The following is a 20,744-nucleotide window of genomic DNA, read 5'->3' on the forward strand; positions in this document are numbered from 1 at the left end:
AATACCTCAAAATAAGCTGGAGTAACATTCCAGGCATGGATGCTGCAAATATGTTAATCACCAAAATACGCTAATGAGAAGGAAGAGTCAAGCTGAGCCAGCTTGGCCAGGACAGGGGTTACGGTCAACTTTTCGTTTAGCCTCGGGTAAGGCTTAAATTTACATTTTACAAAAAGCTTCATCCATTTGATCGATCTTGGGTTACTGGCTAGGTGGAGCAAAGGAGCGAGGGCGAGCAATCACGAGAGAGGGACCTCGCTGGCCGTAACCCGCCGGGCTACCGCTGGTAAAGTGCTTTGGGTGGAGAATTCTGAACAAATTCGACGAGATTAGTCCCAGCACACAGCTCACACTGTACTTTCTGCCAGCTAGCAAAATGGATTGCGGCGGAGGCAAAGCTTTTTCAAGACTAATGTCGTCTTCTTTCTAAACCGGATTAATAATCATCCTCTTATGCACCGATTAGATTGGCTTTTTAGAGCTTTGTATTCAAAGCCAAGACCTTGAACTAAAATTGAGTCTGATTAAATACCCCCTTTTTCGTTGAATTTTGCGAAATTTCAAATTTGAAAGTTCATTTGCTGGAGTTCTTCTAAATTGACGAAGGTTTGTTGTGATCGAAATTCCGAGCAAGGAGTCTTTTGGAGCTGGATCGATATTTGTTGTGCGGGGCAAGAGTTCATTCCTTCACGGCTCAACATTTCTGCCTCATCAATACACAACGTGCTCCTCTCATAGTTCCACTAGACCTTTCTGTTGAGAATACAAAGATGGCAAGTGCACAAAAAGAAACACTCGATTATAATAATCCGATTATAAGTTACTTTTCAGCAGTTAAAATGGTAGAAAAGTATACTTCAATACCAATTCAAGTCTGTTTGTTTTCGACAAAATAATGACGCGTGCTTGTCGCCGACTTTTAATTGATAAACTAAATGCTCGTAACATAAGTTTCTCTCTCCCGTGATAGTAAAATTGAGCTCTCCTTCCGGTATCAGATAAGTCCTACTTTTCTGCGCTCTAAGATAGCCGCCGTGCGCAAAAGATAGCTAAGCGTATAATTTCTGACGAATCTTCAACTTGGGCCTTCACGTGCTCCAAGCTTGCGTTTTGCAAATTACTGTTTTTACTCAACCGGCGACCGCCAAACTGGCTGTTTCAGAAAACGATCCATATTGAAAATCAACACGTATTTTTTGGAGAATTGACACAGTAACTGGTCATTTAACAGTATCTGAAGCTAGATTAAAGCGTCTCCCTTGGTAGCGATGTTTATATAAATAGAACGGGACACTTGAGATAAAATTTTTAAAACGTTTCTCGAGAGCTTTTGTGACCGTTGTGTCCCGATTTTTAAGCGATGACACCCTTAAACGTTAAACGACCTGAAAATGCGAACTTAGAGAGGTCCTACTGCCCCGGTGCAAGTAGAGTGGACATCCTTTTAATGAGTTTGTTACGGTAATTCGTTGCTTTCGATTCTAATCTGAGCAAATCGATGACCTTTGTGTTTGATAGTGAGCTTGAAATCAAAAATTCAAGAGAAAAAGTATGGTTACTTTTACAACAAGTTCTTTGTTAAAGTCTCGTTGCATAACAAATTCGCCTTTGCCATCCATTAAACGATTCGCGCGAAGTTTTCTTGTGTCGTCTTCAAACTTCCATGCTTATCCTAAAATGAACATTTGCAACGATGACGATTTTTCAAATCTCCAAATCAGGAATCATAGATGATTTGTTCAGATGCTCATTTGCATCGTTTCAAAATGAGATTTGAAAATTTTCATTGCTACAAATTTGGCATTTTTGCGACGTTTTGTCGCAATTTTATTTCTTTCAATATTATTCGATTGAAGCATCCGCATTTAGAATGTTTCCAAAACCAACAAGAAAAGAACTAATTGTTATTCAATTATTTACAATGACCGATCTGGGTTCCCCGTACTCCAGACCGATCCATGTTTTCAAACAATTACGAGGGCTCACTAGAAAGTGATAATTTTCGACCTTTTTCCCCGAAGAGGTTAACTCCCATGACGTGCTTGCTCAGCCGCTACTCGCAACACGGATGGACTCGATCATTATAAGTTAAGCCAATTTCGAGTGTGCGGGTTAGAAGCTCAAATCAGCGCGGCGGCGACTAATCTCATCCCTTTTCATCAGGTGCGACGAGAAAAGTGAGACATTATTTGCACAACTGAAACTAGGCTCCAAAAGGTTATGTCATGCAGCGACGGGTTAGAGGCGCAAACGCTAGAATTTATAATTAGCGCTTCGCATTATGCTGGCAACTGTGTCATAATTTGAGAGGTTATGCAAAGCAATAGTAGATGGAAACGACGAAAGTGAGTGGGCTTGAAACAATTGGAGTAGTGTCTCTCAAGTTCGAGTGCGTGGGAAACCGCTAACCGACCCTTTGCACGAGCACAATTCTAATTCTAGCGGCCGCGGAGAATGAGACAATCCAGTTCACTTCTCAAAAATGTCTCACCAAAAGTCTCTCCACTTGAATGTGACCAGATATCGTTATTGTGGGTTCAAAATTATCGATTTAGCTAAATTCTTTTCTTCTTAAAAAGTTCATTCTCCTGAAGTTACGAGATCTGATGAAGAACTGACGTGTATTCAGGGTCGCAGCCTTTCTGTTTTCAATGTAAATATGTTTTGAAAACAGAGCTGAGCGAAAAGTGTTTTCATGCAAAGGCTGATCACGAGTTCCGAATTAATCTGAGTTCGATGTATTTTTTTTTTAAATGAAAAATCATCGAATCCAAAAGTCGTCTGCAATTTTCGCTCTTCGATTCTAGGGGCAGTTATGTGTTCCTTGGTTGATCATTTAGCCCAGCTAATAGCGGTCTTTAATTCGACCTCGCTCCGTCGCTAAATCTTCCCGTAATCGCTACTGTTGAGGTTCACGATGTTTTCAGTAAGCACCTCTCAGACCAAACAGAGCAGGGCTAAAGGCACCCTCGTCCATGTTCCCTTAATCCAGCAATAGTCCTCTACTTACAGAACTATAAAAAGATGCTTTCTTATCCTTGAGAAGTGAATGATGGGATCGAAGATTCTCAGAAGACTTTCCAAAAATTGAGTTCATTTCCACGTGAAAAATTTGCGCAAAAATGAAGGGTGTGGTCGATAACTTTCGCGGCGGTGTTCGTCGGTCTGTGCGAAGTGGGAGCTTCACCAACTTATGCAAATTGGTTTGTAAAAAGGTGATGTAACTCATCTTGTTCCGAGCAGAGTCTTCAGACAAAAGATAAAGTGAAGCATTTTTAATAAAGAAAAAAATATATTGCCGGCCCTTTTATTTTATCAAAGAAGTATGAGGTCAAGCTGGGTTAGTTGTGGACACACAGGTCTCTTGAACCAAGTACCGGCATGCGGTTTTTTTCTAGTCGAAGCTAAAGAGGCTCTTCTCTGCACGTGGTACTTTTGATCTTTTTCTTGACAATCGCTGTTGGTGCTTGAGATTTTACTAAGTCCAGTTTTAGATGCTGTTTTGAGGATGTCGATAGCTTATCAATTGCAAGGATCTTGAAAACGTAGGTAACTCAACAGAGTGATTTTTAGGAATAATAAGTTGATGACAAAAATAAATTGTCGAATTTCTAAATACAACATTATTCAAGCGCGTAATAATAGCGGCACTCAAGCTAACTTGAATCTAAAGAAGAAGGGAGAGTAACAACTCAACCCAAAAGAAGCGAAAATGCAAAATGCAAAAAGGAGGGGCTCTCGGCGCCGCTTAAATCCGCTCAGCTGAAACACGAGAAAGCCAAGGATAAGCCGCAACAGAAAACTTGGGCGCGAGAAGCGTTCCGTGAAACACTTTCGCCTCGAAGGAGTCCAAAGTTGCTGCTTATTTGTTATCATCAAGTTTTGAGTGATGCTTACTTAGGTTAAAGAATGCGTGTTTACTTCAAATCAGCGCTGAATTCTTCTGAAAAAGGTGGACAAAAAAACACGACTTACAAGGGTTTTCGCAATTCTTGAGACAATTCGTGCCGCGTTGTCACGTGATAAAATACCCCAACCGAGGCGAGTATTCTGAATAACAAGCTCTCAGAAAACACGATGCTCTGTAGTACTTTGTCACTCACTTGAACCTATTCACGAGAAGCTGGTGTCAAAAAAGGTTAATATTATTCAACACTACAAATTTTATAAAGCCACTAATTGAATGAAATGAACGATAAATGATGTGCAGAAACATCAACGCTGACATCTCCGTGTGACATTTCGGCTGATCCTGTGGTCGTCAAGATCAATACCAAGTTTAACTCACCGCGGCACATGTTTCTTACGTCTCAAGAATATTACTCCCCCCCCACGGCTAAACTGTAGTACTGGTGATTTGTATTCAAGAATTTTCAATTAATTTCTTCCCAGCGGCAAGCTTGATTGATTGGTAGATAAACACATTAGGGAATAATTACCTTCTGTTTAACTTGATTGATTTAACACTGCTAAGCTCTGGTAAATATTATTAATTAATGAGTTTAAGCCAAAAATATTTAAGTATGTAACACTTGTCGTTTGAAGATTTAGAACTACACTGTTTACGGATAATTTTGTAAAGCAATTATCGTGAGCTACTTCGTTTCCAAATGCACTCGACATGAATTAATAGATGTTTTATTTTAACAAACAAAGCATTCTCGGAAATCGAAATATTCTAAAAAGCTTTTGATCCATTTACATTTATGCAGCAGCTGATAGAAACTGGACGCGGGTTGTGCATAAATTACGCAAAACTTGATTAAACAAGTGTTTCAAAAGCTGGAATACAGTTTTACCAGAAAGCGACTGTACGAACAACGCACTTGACATTTCGAGGAATTAACATTGTTTCACCGGTATTAATTACGATTATTTTCCAACCCATCCGTAATTGAGGCGTTATTAATCTGGTTTAGATGGAACTATTTGATTCTACACCAACTTAGATACCATACTAATCTAAATCGAAGAGTCTGATAAATTCAGCGGCAGTGGACTAGCTCTGAAAAAATATTCAAAAGAAGGATTTCAAAAAGCCGGATTATCCGGCCCGGATATTCGTTAATCCCATGTGTGAAATTCAGAACATATCTTGCCCATGTTAAGATCGGGAATCATTACGTAGCGTGATATTTGATTTTGCGCCCAGCGACAGAAGTTTCGGTCGCAATTTGGATTGGACTCGGAGTTAGTGACCGCAGTTGGATTTAGAGAGACTCAGAGTTTTAAGGCGTCTTCACACGTGATGAAGAAAGAAAAAAGGGGAATTTAATTTGATTATACGTGAAAAAAAATAAAAAAATCAGCTTTTTTGATGTCTTATTTGTCGAGTTAAAGGTCTTCAACTTCGTTGAAATATTAATAAAATGACAAAAGTGTTCATGAAAACCCATCTGGCCTGGATAAGAAGGAGTGTCAGATAATTGACGAACAGAGTAGTCGTTCGAAAGTCGACTTTCTCTGAAACTTTGCACTTGAACCACGTCGCTCAACACTTGAACATATTTTTGGCGGATCATTGCAATAAGCACTTGCTTGTTGAATTACACAACCGGTTGGTAAAACGGGAAAAAGCTCAAATCGGCTAAACAGGGCAAAAGAAGGGGTACAAAGTTACAAATGTGCTCCTTTTCTTCTGAACTCGGAATTCCGCGTTCAAGTCATTTCAGAGTATGATTGAAATAATGCATCTTTTTTTCAGAGAGACACTAATTGTCTGATCAACTAAATGATGGTGGGGTAGCGAGTCATTCTTCGGAAGCCAATGACAAGAAAATTGTTTCACACGCCGCATCTGCACTAGAATCAATCACGTTCTTGTTCGAAAGAACCGTACTTGACTTACAGCAGAGAATTATAATTTGTTGATTTTCTAAACCTTGCATTACATACTGCACCTGCTTGTTTTGTGCATTTCTGCTGACAAAAGTTTCGAGTTGCTCCTTTATTGCTTCCTGAGGTACAACTTTGAATTTTGATGCGCATACTTTTTAAAGGCGGAATTTTCCGCACTTGGGAATCTTCGGCTTACGACTTTTCGGATTTATTGTAATATTCGTGGCAATAGTCAAATTTATATCTTCTACTTCTTCTGATTTTCTTCCCAGAAGGTTCGCGCTGAACGGAATGAAGAAGTGCTGCGAACAATTTCTTCTTTCGGAGCTATTTTCTAGTTGTTAAATTATATTTGATAAAAATCATTACCAGTTTCTCTTATGTTGCCACCTTTCTGAAATCTTTCTATATTCTTCTTTAGCTCTTCTTTGTGCAGAAGAGCACCAATGCTTGACTGTGATCGGATTAAATTTTTGGATGGATGTGCAGTTAGTTTTTGGGTTTCTGGAATTTCGGGTACACGGAGTTTCGGACGTTTTGGAATTTCTGGTTTAGGGCGCTTGGGAACTTCTGGTGCTGGACGCTTCTTCAGTATCTCTGGCTTCTTTCTTTCAATTCTTATGTTTCTTTTAGAGGGTCCGGCCTTGAAAACTCATGAAAAAATATAACAGGTTCTTACATACATTCATAGACTGTAATGATTTAGTTAGTTCGTTTATTTCCGATTTTAGTTGCTGGTTCTCGATTTTCAGATTTCGAATTTGCTCCGTCTGTTGATTGAAACCATGCCGAAGAGGGTAAACAACCTTTTCTAGTTCATAGATTCGAGCATTTGCCCGATTGATTTGACTCTGTGTTGGGTTTTCGTTTTGCTTTGCATCATATTCGTTCAAATCTATTGCTCTCCAATCACCCAGGGTGCTCTCACTGACTGTTGTTGAGGAATCGTCAGCCATCTCTTACTACACAATAATAAAACCACGTGATATTTGGAATTGCTTCACTGTCCGTGTTTCAATGATAGAATGCCAGAAGCAAGACCATCCATCATGGAAAATCTTTGTTTTTTTTTTGTCTAAATTAAAATTTCTTTAATTATATTGAATGCTGAAAATGCTAATTTGAACATTTAACAATTTCAAAAATTGGATTTGGTTCCAAAAATACTTTTCAGTTGTGTAAAACATACTTTGAACGCTTGTGGCAAAATACGATGAGGTGTTCTAAACTGTCCAATTTCAAATGAAAGAACGAAAAGCGATACCGGTTTCACCGTCAATAAACCCCGAACTGATTAACAACTAAGTCTACTCAAGATTAATGAGAAGACACCATGCTTCTAGTTTTCACGTTATTCTGTTTTTGCTGATCTTGTTTGAGAAATCCTCAAGTCATAAAAGTATGCTAATTTTGATCAGATACAGTCGACTCGTACTTTGTCTAATGATAAACATTCCGTTCAATGCAAATCTGGGTTCCTGCGATCTTCGCAAATTACTTAAAAATTGAGTGGTTTTAAGTAAACAAACCGTCAAATTAAACCTGAACACACGAGCTCTTGGAAAAGGGCTTTCGTTTAGGGGGATTTCAGATTTTTCTATAGCTGAGCTTTTATTTGCCCAAGCATGGGTGCGTCGTATGCAATTTCAGGAATACAAGTAAGAATTCAAGTAGTATCGCTTCGTCCAATGTACAACAAGTTAAACCTAAAAACACGAGGCTCTTGGGAAGGACTTCATTAAGGTGAAGAATTTCGGACTTGCCCAGGGCAGTTTCGGGATTGATGAACAAGTCGATTAGCTCCTTGGTGCGACTCCACCTCTACTGCACTAGAAACGAGCTGCGAACGAACTGGCACTTCTTGGCTTGCTTAAATTTGTCTCAACAAAGTGAGGTGCCAATCTTCTGAAAAAGAAAACGTCTGATAGCAGTAAAGCTAGAAAGTCTCTTGCTCGGAAAAACGCATCATCAAGCGGTCGGCTTATCTAGCGGCACAGGATCTTTGAAAGCTCGAGACAGAGTCGTTTTGAAACAACGTTGTTTACTCGCCATTCCCAATCTTGTTTTTCTTCGTCTTTCAGGATCAGCCGAAGCGGTAATCAAGCTTTCCTACTCGCGCTTGCTCTCTGAACACTCGCACTTTTCTTACGATTCCGAAAATTGCAGGAAAACAGTGCGAATTACAGTCGTTTACGGAATTCTACTCTGAGTTGGAGCGAGAATGCGAAGCGAATACAAAATCAAGAGGGAGAAATTTAAGTACATCCTGTTGACTCTTTGTAAAGTCCACTTTTTTGGAGCTTCCGAATTTCCGGGTCCGAAATTCCGAAAAGAAAGCTTCAAAACTCAAGCTCGAGTAGAAATTGAATTCAAGCTGTCAATCTGATTATACCCCGCTGAGACAGGTGTTCTAGATACGCCTCGGGTTTCTTAAATCTTTCCTTTTAGATATCCGCTTTTGGTGAAAACATTTCCGAAATCGGTGACTCGACAGAAAACGACGAATATGAATTTGATTTTCTCCGAGAAGCGTTCGTTCAGTTTAAATTTCGTCTAAGCGCTTCATGCGCGGGATTCAATTAAACGAATTTTTTTTCCTTCTCTTTCAAAGAAAAAAAAAAGATCCATGAAAAAAACGAATCATTCAAACGACCCATCAACCGCCAGAACATAATTGCATTCGTGTTGCCTTTTTGGTACCTAGTCTAGTAGGAAAGATTGGGGCCTCCAATTTGCTCTTTGCAAATTGTAAAATCGAGTGTAGTGAAAATTCGTAAAATCAACCTCAGTGCCTCCGACACGTGTGATTTTGGCCTGCCAGTTCCAATCCCATTCGATTTTCCAGTTGAATGATCAAGTTACTCGCGGTACGTAATTTTTCGTGTGTTCGATGGAATTCAAATTTTTGTACTGAATAAATCATAGGTCTACGTTCCCAAGAATAGGATAAAAAAAGAACCAGAAACCGTGTCGAGAGTCTCTGAGTTTACTTTGTACTTTGTTTAAGGGACCCCTGGAAGCAGCGCCGAGCTCAACTTCACGCGCTCACGGTTCTTGTTCGGATAAAGATTTTTACAAGTTTCCTTTTGCAAATCGTATCTGCAATTCATCAGCTTTCTTTTCCAATTTTCAGTTTTTCCCTATCATAAGAAATCAATGAGATAGGGAGAGAAAGAGAAATTAAACTTCAAATGGCATCAAGTCTCGTTATTTTTATCTTATTTTCATGAAACCTGCACCATTGAAAAGCCCATTAAATTCTGCACAGATCTTACCTAATCCGCAAAGGGAAACAGTTCCTAATTACGATAAAGGTCAAATAAATAAGATACCTTAGCGCGCGCCCAGCGGGAATCATGTCCCGGGAGCCCAAAATAGCTGCATCGGAGCGTCCAACCGAGCTGAGCGCGCTAAGTTCCTCTTTTAATCAGCGCTTCCTGGGCGATTTGTTAACTTTGAGCTTTGCGGATTAGGTAAGATCTGTGCAGAATTTAATGGGCTTTTCAATGGTGCAGGTTTCATGAAAATAAGATAAAAATAACGAGACTTGATGCCATTTGAAGTTTAATTTCTCTTTCTCTCCCTATCTCATTGATTTCTTATGATAGGGAAAAACTGAAAATTGGAAAAGAAAGCTGATGAATTGCAGATACGATTTGCAAAAGGAAACTTGTAAAAATCTTTATCCGAACAAGAACCGTGAGCGCGTGAAGTTGAGCTCGGCGCTGCTTCCAGGGGTCCCTTAAGACAAGATGACCAATGGGATGGCCTTTTAACAAGACTTTTGCTTCTTCCCGTATATCTGAAGACTATATTATTTCTTTCATTTCGCGGTTTAACTCTAGGAAGGGCATTTCAAACGACCACTAAGAATCGAAAATATCAGACACAGAAGGTGGCGCTGTTCTAAATGTACTCAGCCTATCAGAATCCGTGTTTTTCACGTTTTCACTTTTCAAAAAGATTTTAATCGTTCTAATCGCAAAAATGTCGTAAGAGTCTCGTCTTGAAGGCCGGCTGCTGTTTGTCTTGCACGGGAAAAGGTTTTGAGAAGCAAGTACGCTTCCTCTTGAAAGTGAGAGGCGATAAACCAAAAAGTAAACGTCGCGAAATATCCCTCTTGACAGGCGAAAGTCATCACGGCTTTTGCACAACTTCCAAAAATACACCTAGCTGGTCATTTTGCTTTTACATTCTTGAAACTGCTCACCTTTTCTAATTCCAAGAATCTCAGTTTTCGCAAAAAAGGTTATTTATGGAGAACTTTTCTAGGCGAAATCGGTAGACACGTAAAAACCTTCACGTGTTGTAGACCGTAATATGCCTCGCAATTGCGGCCACGAGCGATGCCCGTTTTGGTAAGCTAGAGTCGCATTTTATGGAATAGCGGTCAGCCCACCTGCCACACTGTGATTTAGAAAAAAAGCGGAAAATTTTACGTAAGGGATTTGTTTTTTTCTTTGGGGAAACCGCCAGTTATGAACTCAGAACTGCGGTCGCAATTTTGCGGAAGCAGCAACTCTTTGAAGAAATTCATAATTGAGGTTGCATTCAGTAGGAAAGAAAAAGCTTGACTTTCTGAAAGTCTGGGAATTTCTCAAACAAAAGTTAATCAAATTCAAATAAATTTAAACCCAGCTTTTGTCATTTCGCTCTCTTTCTGTCTCTCTTTCTCTCTGATATCTATCTTTTGCTTCAAATTCGCAAAAAATCGAGAGTATGAAAATTCTAGGAGTTTTGCTGGCGACGGCTTTTGGGCAAGTTTGTTTCAGGATATTTTTAAATACACCTAAGCTGATAAAGATTTCTTTTTCGCGGCAAAGCGTAGTTTCGCCAAATTTAAAACTGTGTTGAAAACAAGGATAAAGCTGTAACGAGACCACACCTGGTTCTTCATGCGATCGGCGGGCAACCGAAACCTGTTCAGTCAAGGCTCTGCAACTCAGTACTAATTTCGGAATTATTGCCAATTACTCGTGCAATTTGCTAAAAATTGCTTTTTACTAAGCAATTCCACAAAACAACAGAAAAGCCCTTTGAGAAGATACCTCGGTTCTTTGCGTGACTATTCGACAGCCGAATGTTAACGAAACGAATGTGGTTTTTGTAAGTCTTCTACAATAGAAGCCAGAACTTGTTACACAGTTTTCGAATTTGTATATTTTTTTAAGCGCGGCTGCGAGGAGCAAAACATTTGTGATCCCGGAACAACTCTTGCTCCGCCGGGCACTGTTTCTTGCTGTAACACAAGTAACGAGAACGGTAAAATGTCTTTGTTTGCTAAGTTTTCGTTTTAGCAAGTCAAGGAGATCGCTGCAACAATGAAATGCTTTCAGCTGCGCTACCACTCACTTCCAGCTTGTTTTTACTACGATTCATGCTGAATTAAAGTGGATTTTTTAATAAATAGATTCTTTTAGAACTTTGATTCTTTACGATGTGCTTCAAAATTATTTATTTTTTATGATCACAGAATCACGCATTTTCCGTTCTTTTCATCTTCACGTTTTTTGGTAGACATTTCACCTGTTTGATCGAAGTTGCCACTGTCTTGGGAATGCATTTTATCATTGAAATTCGTTATTTCTTTCTGATTAATTTCTTCGGCAATTTCTTTATTTGTGTCTTGGATAGTCTTCCTTTCTTGTAAAGATTCAAGACCCTCATGTGGTAGAATAAAATAGGATCCAACCGAAATGGGTTCCGTAGAGGCTAAGCTATCATTTGAGCTGATAATTTCAGTAGCATCTTTCGTGCGTCCACTTCTATCAAATGGTTTGAAGTTTGGAGCGGGTATTTTCTCACAAAGTTTTGACATTTCTCGCTGTAGAAAAGTATCTTTGAAATCTCTTTAACGGAATGTGAAAATTCTCTTCTTTTGCTTTGAATCAAAGCCTTTGATGCGCAAATAATAATAAAAAGTAATGTAAGTAGTAAGAGCGCGTATAAATCAATTTTTTTACAATTGACTTTTTCTTGTTCACTTTGGTGACTAGCTATTTTCTGAGTTTTTACGATCGTTGCATTTTTTCTTCTAACCTCTTAAGTGAAATATTCAGATATGTCATACATTTTATATCAATTAAAGACTAAAGGTATATATATATATTAAATTTATATTGTTTGCGAGAAAAAATAACCTAAAAACAGAAGCGAGGATAAACTGGATTAAAACTTTATTTTGAACGTGGAGGACTCATCACGTCTTGCGGTGGCTTCATCGAAAAGAGCTCGACTTGAAGAGACTCGATTCCAAGTGGCCCCAGAAGATTGCGCAGATTAGCCTGAAAAAGCAAATAGACCTCGAGGTTGAAGATCGCTGCTCAATTCATCGTATTAGACCGTAACTCGGCGGGCAAATAGTTTTTCTCTCAGAAAAATGCGATGCCGAAGAATCTTGATTTCAAATAAAGAAATCAATAATTTAATTCTCACAAATGTTTGTCAGCAAAATATCTGTAAGAGAAATTAAAGGGCTTGTTATCAAACTTCAGGATCTTCATTTGAAAAACACTTCGTTTTAGTTCAAAATAACAGGAACAAGAAAAAGTTGTATTTTTCTTCGGTAGTTTTTGTGTATAAGAACTTAGACTGGACTGGAGAGGAAGGGAGGACTGCTTGGGACATAAATATTCCAGTGAAAGTGGAAAGTAAGGAGTATCTAATATAATCGAGTTTAAATTTAGACGCGTCCAAGATCATATTTCAAATTTTTCTGATTGATTTATTGAATAAATTTATCGTTACTGATGTGTACGGAAAACACGGAAAACATGAAAATGAGCACATGCCATTTCGGGTTCTTTGACTACTGGTAGTCACTTCTGAATCTTGACTTTGCAGTGTTAGTTTATGCCATTTCTAGAGCTTAGACCTCAGTTCCCCCCGAACGATCAATTAGGCTTTGGAATTTTGGAATTTCTGTGATCACGAAAAGAGATACAGCAAAATTTCCATGAGAAAAGGACCAAAAGCAAGAATCGATCATAGAACTCGAAATTTTTCTCTCACGTTTTCATTTCAGCCCTTGCGAAGTTTCTCAGTAGCGATTGAGATTGATTTCAAAGGAGCAAAAGCTGTGTTTTTTTTTGAGCGAGAGTGAGTGATAATTTATGGTAATGGAGCCCTTTTTTTAACGAGAAGTGATGTCAAGTTACGTGAGAAAAAGAAAAAAAATTACAAATTCATAATTTGAAATAGAATTATTCAATTCTAGCGTGGAATTCCAACGATTGAAGGGCAGCGGTTTAAAATGATAATTGAAGACATCTCAGGTATGGTTTTTGTTCGGGGTCTAAATAACTCGCTACAGTTTTCATTCTTCGAAAAGTCACGCTAAGAAAGCGATCCAAAACGGTGAGTATAATCATTTTAAAGAAATGAATATCTTCCGCGAATTTTGAACGATCTACTGATTACAGTAAACTGATCGAGGTCGACCGCTAACAAGCTTGAAAGTTTGCCCAATATATATACATGTATCTTAGATACAGTAGCTTTCAGAAGCATGCACTGTGCTATCTTCTATCAGTTGCTTGTAGTACTTAGGTAGAAGAGGAAGATCTGTTTGACAGAGTTTGTCTCCTCGTCACTTGAAACTTGAACAGTCTGTCGTGTCCTTGTTTAGAAAACGCCGTTTGATATCAATAATCTTTTCATCTCTAATCGCGCTTAAAATCGGCTTACAGGTTCAAAGCGCGTTACTGGCCAAAACATCATATACCGCGAAGATTACTTTTCCAAAAGAAAAAAATGAAAAGAAAAACGAAAGAAAACAGTGAATGGCAGCTGGTTTCCGACGTTTTCTTATCAACGTCATGTTAATAGGTTAAATATTTTGATCAAGGAAGCCATTTAGCCCGGGACGAAGAAGATCATCCGTCGGGTTCTGACAATCACCGGAAGATCCTTTTTTAGAACGTGGACTTTTTGAATAGTTAAAATATCTGCTGATCTTTTAAAATGATCTTTTGCTTCCTAAACGATTTTTAATTGCTTATCACAAGAATTATATCGAAAAACGATAAGTCCAAAAGAAAAAGCAAGTAATCTTGCTTTTCATGCGGAATAAGAAGATATCCGATTCTTGCGTCCAAAGAATTATTTACTTATAGTTTTGCGAACGTGACGACCTTCTTGCTCTCCTGAATCTCTTGAATCCTAACGGATCGTTGGTTTTCAGATGGCCGAAAAGAGATTCGTTGTTTTTTTTCTAACGAAATACTGGTCATTTTGGGATATTCTCAGTATTAAATTAAATTTTCATAGCAAAAGAATGAGAAGGCGAAGTAAAAAGGCCCTTTGACCACTGCTGATTTACCACCCAACCATTACTGTTCAAAGCAGTTTATAATTGCCACGTCAATTATAAAATTATCACGCCGAGCAGTACTTTTATCAAACTACCCTTTGTGGTCAAAATATTTTGCACAAGCTCGTGTTAAACAGAACAAGCAGCTGGAATCCCGGGTTTTCAATAATGAAAGCTCGCAGTTTCGATACTGTACTTGGGATCATTTCAAGCGAACAGCTAACTGTTTATTTTGGAGTTGTCCGATTAGAGGGATTGAAGGAAAAAGTATGTGCTTATTTATGAACGTCAGCGAAGTGCGTTTCCGACTTGGAACGCCCAGAAATGTTTTCGAGCGTATAAGCTGTCCTGAACATCCGATCAAAATAATGGTACTCCGTTGAATTCCCTTTTGGCAAATGTATAATTTCAAACTCGAAAAAGAACTGGCCAGAAAAGCAAAAATCAGCGCTGTTTAAATAATACAAAAATCGTTTTCCTCCTTCCCATATCGCCTCCGATACGCTTATCTGACATGATGTAAAAATAGTATTTGACAGGATTTAACAAGCTAAGCAAGAAAGAAAAATCGTACCGGGCGTACAAGCAGCTTTCTGATAAGATTGTTAGATTTTTGGGGTTAGCCGCAAGAACAGGCGCGCGTGGACAGAAATTCCGACGAATATTGGAAATTTTGCATTTTTTGTTATTCCAAGTTTGACGACGACCACTCAGAATTTGAATAATTTCACAAGTTTACTACAAGCGCGATTTTTATGAAAAAATATTCTTACTGAAATGAGAAATAAAAATTTCTAGAACTTTGTCTCTCAGAAGCAGTTCTCTTCCTTGATTTCGATGTTGGTTCCGACATAAAATGTTCATCTAATTCGTGATAAGCAGTAGCGAATTCAAACGAACCTGACCGTGTAAGCACCAAACAAATACTTAATGATTTCGTGGGTCGGACAAGTGTCCGCAGAATTCGATCGACGCGGGCGAAAGCTCTATTTTTATCAATTTTGAAATGTAGAATGTTAACATGAGTACTAGGCGTAGCTCCCACAAGGTCATGTCTAAGTGGCTACAAATAAAATTTGGCTATTCAACATTACACTTCATTTAGAAAATCTTCCCTGTTGCCACAACATTGTTGTGCAAGAGTTAGATCAGAAGATAGGAGTACTTGTCAGGAAATGATCTACCGGATTTCAAATAAAATAAAGTACATTGCTGTTGCGACCAAGACCGCGTTTCAAGTGATTTTAATTTATTGCCGTCCTTATTCAATAAAGTCGTTCCTATGATCCTACAATAATTTTGCAATCTTCGTGCAGTATTTAGGTCTCTTTTAGGCAGCTACTGAATAAGCAGGACAAGATGAAAATTCATTGTTTCCCCATTTCCCCGAAAATTTTTATGCATGATACTGTGGGAAAGCTCTTCTAAGCTATAAAAATTTTCATACTCCAATTTGAGATGAGTGCTGACCTTTCCGCTGCGTAGGACAAGGACACCCCTACGTCTGTCTCCAACTCGACACCTTCTGTGAGTAAATTCCCCTATCAAATCTTGAGGGCTTTTGGTTTATTATTCCTAAGACAGTCTAGTACTCATAAAATTATGCAGGCGCCATAGTCAATTTTGTAATATTTGTCATCGGTTTTACATCTCTGTATATAAAGCCGAATAAAAAAATAAAAATCACTTTCTCCTGATATCCAGCACGATGAAGGTATAAAAAGAGACCTATTTTATAAATATAGTAACTTCTTTAAGATCCTCGTCATACTGGCTGGTGTGCTTGTCGGAGCTCAACAATGCTCATCAGGGGTCAAAGATCTAACGATGACCCCAGGATCTACTGGTGAGGATGTGACTCGAGCAACTTATGGAAAAGTTTGGAGCGAAATTTCAACTTGGAATAACAAATACGAGGATCGGGATTTTTTCCTTCGATATGCTTACGCTGAAACTAATTTCGGTGAAAAAATAATCATCATTGCTTCTAAACAATTGATTTAGGTATTGTCCAGCATCATCATGTCCAGCAAATCTGGTCAATCGACGAAGCCCAATTCAACACTACAAAGACAGTTTCACTCAAAAGTACAGTTTCAACCAAATTCAATGTCGACTGGGATCAACTTGAGTACGACGAGATGACCGTCCCGACATATTCCATGCTAGCGCTCTTTCTTTACTTGGAGCATCTCAACGAATTTCCTATACCCTACTCTATCGATGCACAAGCCGTTATTTACGAGAATATCACTCATCATACTGTCGACGGGTTCAAGAATGCGACAGAGGAGCTCGATCAAATCACAGAAAATGAATGCTTGACAAAAGCGCTCGATATAGTTTTCGTCGTCGATGAGTCGGGATCAATTGGAACAGCGAATTTTCAACTCATAAGGGATTTTCTTGAAGACTACGCTAAAGACAGCAATATTGCTGACGATGCCGCTCGTATCGCCATTAGACCATTTTCAAGCTCTAACTATCTTTACTTTTCATTGAATGATTTCAAAACGAAGAATATCATTTACGAGATTCAAAACATGCCCTACAATGGTGGCGGAACAAACACCGCCGATGCACTCGATGCTGCTCTCACAGATTACGGATCTGATCGACCAGAATCCGTTAAATTCATGGTCACTATTACAGATGGGGAGAGTAACTCATTCGCGATGACAAAAGCAGCCGCAGACAGGGTCAAATCAGATCCAAGAAATATTCAATCTTTTGCTATTGGAGTTGCTGGAGCAGATGAAACTGAATTAGAGGCTATAGCAACTTCTGAAGAGCACGTGATGTTCCTTGCTGGATGGGGAGACTTTTCGGCCATCAAAAATAATCTCATGAGTAAGATCTGCGAAGGCAATATTGAAAATAACAACGGTGGTGATACTCAAGTTGGTGGAAGTGCCGGTAATCCCGGTAAAATCATCTTAAAGATCGGTATGACCGGAAAAGACAACTATGACTTCAAAGCAAATGGTCCACTGACCTTCTTTTATCATCGAAGTAATCCTCAGCCAAGTCCTGCTGCATATGAGAAGACATTCAATCTTACCTCGCCAAACTTGAACAAATGGATAAACCATCATGTTGGCTCTGGACACGAGTTCGTCTACCTCTCGGCATACAATTACAATATAAATCCGGCAATCGTGTCTCTACGGATTAACAGTGGCGGTTCATCTGGTCCAATTGATCCTGAGCCAGTACTCTGTCCCCCAAACTCTCATTGTGTTGGCGGAACTTGCGAATGCTTCCCTCAGTATTCACTTGATGTCGGAGGAAATTGCGTTTTCGATCGATGCGCCAATGTCGATTGCTTCAATGGTTATGAATGCGCTCCTGCTACCGGAACATGTTTTTGTCCAGATGGACATTTGGAACTTAATGGCAATTGCTACGCTGCCACGTGCCCAGATACTGCAGTTCAAGTTCATGTATGAAAAAAGCCTTGAGCAACCTTCTATATTTTTTAGGAAAATGAATTCGGCTATGCGATGGGTGAACTGAGCTCCCCTTGGCGAGAACATGGCCATGACTACCCGAGCAACTTCGACTGTACTTACGAGTTTGAAACTGTCCGCGCTGAAGGAAGCTGTTACGAAGTTCTTCTTGAAAATCCTTTTGGAGTCGAAGCTTCGGCTAATTGTCGAAATGATCGGCTCGAGATTTATGATGTCATTAATGCTGATCAAGGTATGATACTAGAGACTTTCGATTCTTATTTTGTTTAGTAAATATGGATCACTCTGCAACTCGACCTGCCGGAGCGGCGGTAATGTGCGGCGACGCGTGCGTTGCGGAAGGCGGATGGGTTGGAAAAATCTGCGGAGACAAACTCAAAATCCGATTCAAGTCTGATCACATTGTAGAAGACATCGGCTGGCGACTCAAATGGGTTCTTCGACCTAAGGAAGAGTGTGATTGTCTCTGTAACCGACCATAACTGTGTTCTCCTAACAAGTCAATACAGTAATAAATTTATGAGAATAAATGTGAGCAAAGCTATCAGATAGATAATTTTTTATTATGAGGTCAATAATTTGCTGACAGAGTTAAATACGATAGTAGTTTTTTCTTATAGAAGCTTTGTCTCCCAAATTTAGCCGGTGGTTCATGGCCAATGAATGATGGGAAAATGTCATTTTTTCCTTCCGTATTTTTCATTTTAATATTTTCGGTGTGAAAAATCTTTCAGCTTGCAATTTTTCATACTCAACAATGAAATTTTTATGTGCAGATTGCATGATTGTTCAAGGCAAGGGCTCTTATACTGGTACTGTTGGTTGATTCAGAGCCGTCTGCATGTGAATTTCCCTTCTGATACTGGAGTGCCATTATTTTATTGTTCATATCCGCCTCTTGTGCCCGTAAAAATATGCAGCCGCCACTGTCAATGTTGTAATATTTGTTATACGTGTGTTTCTCAGAATATAAAGCGAAGCCGAAAAAAGAATTGTTGAGTCTAACAGTTTAGATCTAGCAAGATGAAGGTATCTAAAAGAGATTTTTCCATTAATATTTTTATCGCATTTTAAGGCCCTATTCTGGCTTCATGCATTTTCTGTTTGGGCGCAAGAATGCTCATCAGGAGTCAAGGACCTAACAATGACTCCTGGATCTATAGGTGAAGATGTCACAAGAGCTACCTTTGGGAAAGTCTGGGGCGAAATATCTTCTTGGAATAGCAAATATGAAGAACGAGATTTTTTTCTACGCTATGCTTATGCAGAAACAAATTTTGGTAAGATTCGTAACAGACTGTCTCTTTAATCTCTACTGAAGGTATCGTCCAACATCATCATGTCCAGCAGATTTGGTCAATAGACGAAGCGCAATTCAACACTACAAAGACTGTTGCTCTCAAAAGCACTGTCTCAGGCAAATTCAATGTCGACTGGGATAAGCTCGAATACGATGAAATGACAGTGCCGACCTACTCCATGCTTGCGCTTTTTCTTTACCTTGAGCATCTTAATGAGTTTCCGATTCCCTTCTCCATCGATGCACAAGCTGCTATCTATGAATCGATCACTCATCACACCGTTGACGGCTTCAAGGACGCAACGGACGAGCTCGACCAGATCACCGAAAATGAGTGCTTGACAAAAGCCCTGGATATCGTTTTCGTCGTCGATGAGTCTGGTTCAATAGGAGCTGCAAACTTTCAACTTATCAGGGAATTTCTGGAAGACTACGCCAAAGACAGCAACCTTGCTGACGATGCCGCTCGTATAGCTATTCGACCGTTTTCCAGCTCAAACTATCTTTACTTTTCGTTAAATGATTTCAAAACAAAAAATATCATCAACGAAATAAAAAACATGCCTTACAACGGTGGCGGAACAAATACTGCTATTGCACTTGATGCTGCGCTCACCGACTACGGAACTGATCGACCAGAATCGGTGAAATTTATGGTCACAATTACTGATGGTGCCAGCAGCTCATTTTCAGCGACGAAGGCAGCTGCTGACAGGGTCAAAGCAGATTCAAGAAATATTCAATCGTTTGCAATTGGAGTCGCTGGAGCAAATTACGCTGAGTTAGAAGCTATTGCTACCTCGAGAGATCACATTAACATGCTTGATGGATGGGCAGACTTTGAGCCTATCAAGAAGAATCTTTTCAGCAAGATCTGCACTGGTAATATTGAGAACAACAATGGCGGGGACACGCAAGTCGGAGGTAGTACTGGAAATCCGGGAAAAATTATCTTGAAAATTGGGATGAGTGGAAAAGACAACTATGACTTTAAAGCTGACGGTCCACTTACATTTTTCTACCATCGAACTAATCCGCAGCCAGGACCAGCTGCGTTTGAAAAAACTTTCAACGTAACGTCAAGCGACATAAACAAATGGATCAACCACAATGTCGGCCCCGGCCACACCTTCGTCTACTTATCCGCGTACAACTATCGACCTTCAAAAGCTCTCGTCTCTCTAAAAATCAATAGCGGTGGATCTTCCGGGCCTGTCGAGCCAGATCCAGTTCTCTGTCCTCCAAACTCACATTGCATTGCTGGAGCTTGCGAATGCTTTCCTCAATATTCACCGGACGATGGTGGAAACTGCGTTTTCGATCGATGCGCTTCTGTCGATTGCTTTAATGGATATGAGTGTGCTCCTGCTACTGGAACATGCTTCTGCCCGGATGATCATTTGGAACTAGATGGACATTGCTACGCTGCCAGTTGTCCGGATTCTCCTGTTCAAGTTCATGTATGCGAAAAGAGTACCAGGATCCATCTCATCTTTTTTAGGAGAATGAATTCGGCTATGCAATGGGTGAACTGAGCTCTCCTTGGCGAGAGCATGGAGTGGACTATCCTAGCGATTTTGACTGTACTTATGAGTTTGAGACTGTCCGAGCTGAAGGTAGTTGCTACGAAGTTCTTTTAGAAAGCTCTTTTGGAGTCGAAGCTTCAGCGAATTGTGGAAATGATCGACTCGAAATTTACGATGTCATCAATGCTGATCAAGGTTGACTAAAAATAAACTTCGATTTTTCACATTCTTTAGTAAATATGGATCACTCTGCAACTCGACCTGCCGGGGCGGCTGTAATGTGCGGCGACGCATGCGTT

The 20,744-nt window shown here is 39.5% G+C and overlaps 2 protein-coding genes and 1 long non-coding RNA gene across 3 annotated transcripts; 2 read left to right on the forward strand and 1 right to left on the reverse strand.

Annotated features, from left to right (window-relative positions):
- Positions 1-6,039: 6,039 nt before the first annotated feature.
- LOC145711999 (uncharacterized) lies at positions 6,040-6,794 on the reverse strand. The gene is made up of 3 exons (XM_081789686.1): positions 6,522-6,794; positions 6,208-6,481; positions 6,040-6,165 (listed from the first exon to the last, which is right to left on the reverse strand). Exons 1-3 carry the CDS (start codon positions 6,792-6,794, stop codon positions 6,086-6,088), a joined length of 627 nt encoding a protein of 208 aa, XP_081645812.1. The 3' UTR covers positions 6,040-6,085.
- Positions 6,795-7,463: 669 nt separating this feature from the next.
- LOC145712000 (uncharacterized) lies at positions 7,464-11,247 on the forward strand. Its single transcript, XR_014135206.1, has 4 exons — positions 7,464-7,467; positions 10,883-10,944; positions 11,010-11,088; positions 11,136-11,247. It is a non-coding gene; the product is annotated as an uncharacterized LOC145712000 (long non-coding RNA).
- Positions 11,248-15,910: 4,663 nt separating this feature from the next.
- On the forward strand, positions 15,911-18,147 carry LOC145698737 (uncharacterized). Its single transcript, XM_081775956.1, has 4 exons — positions 15,911-16,112; positions 16,154-17,592; positions 17,632-17,851; positions 17,890-18,147. The coding sequence occupies exons 1-4, from the start codon at positions 15,977-15,979 to the stop codon at positions 18,099-18,101; spliced, it is 2,007 nt and encodes a 668-aa protein (XP_081632082.1). The 5' UTR covers positions 15,911-15,976; the 3' UTR covers positions 18,102-18,147.
- Positions 18,148-20,744: the final 2,597 nt, after the last annotated feature.

This window comes from Oikopleura dioica, chromosome 1 (genome assembly GCF_907165135.1).
Source record: "Oikopleura dioica chromosome 1, OKI2018_I68_1.0, whole genome shotgun sequence".
Taxonomy (NCBI): Eukaryota; Metazoa; Chordata; class Appendicularia; order Copelata; family Oikopleuridae; genus Oikopleura; species Oikopleura dioica.

Excerpts from the sequence above, each read along its gene's own strand:
- LOC145698737 (XM_081775956.1), top strand. The coding sequence starts at position 15,977 with ATGACCCCAGGATCTACTGGTGAGGATGTGACTCGAGCAACTTATGGA. Across the intron at positions 17,593-17,631 it reads ATACTGCAGTTCAAGTTCAT|GAAAATGAATTCGGCTATGC; the intron begins GTATGAAAAAAG and ends TATATTTTTTAG. Across the intron at positions 17,852-17,889 it reads TGTCATTAATGCTGATCAAG|TAAATATGGATCACTCTGCA; the intron begins GTATGATACTAG and ends TATTTTGTTTAG.
- LOC145711999 (XM_081789686.1), bottom strand. The coding sequence starts at position 6,794 with ATGGCTGACGATTCCTCAACAACAGTCAGTGAGAGCACCCTGGGTGAT. Across the intron at positions 6,482-6,521 it reads AATCATTACAGTCTATGAAT|GCCGGACCCTCTAAAAGAAA; the intron begins GTATGTAAGAAC and ends TGAGTTTTCAAG. Across the intron at positions 6,166-6,207 it reads TGGCAACATAAGAGAAACTG|CTCCGAAAGAAGAAATTGTT; the intron begins GTAATGATTTTT and ends ACTAGAAAATAG.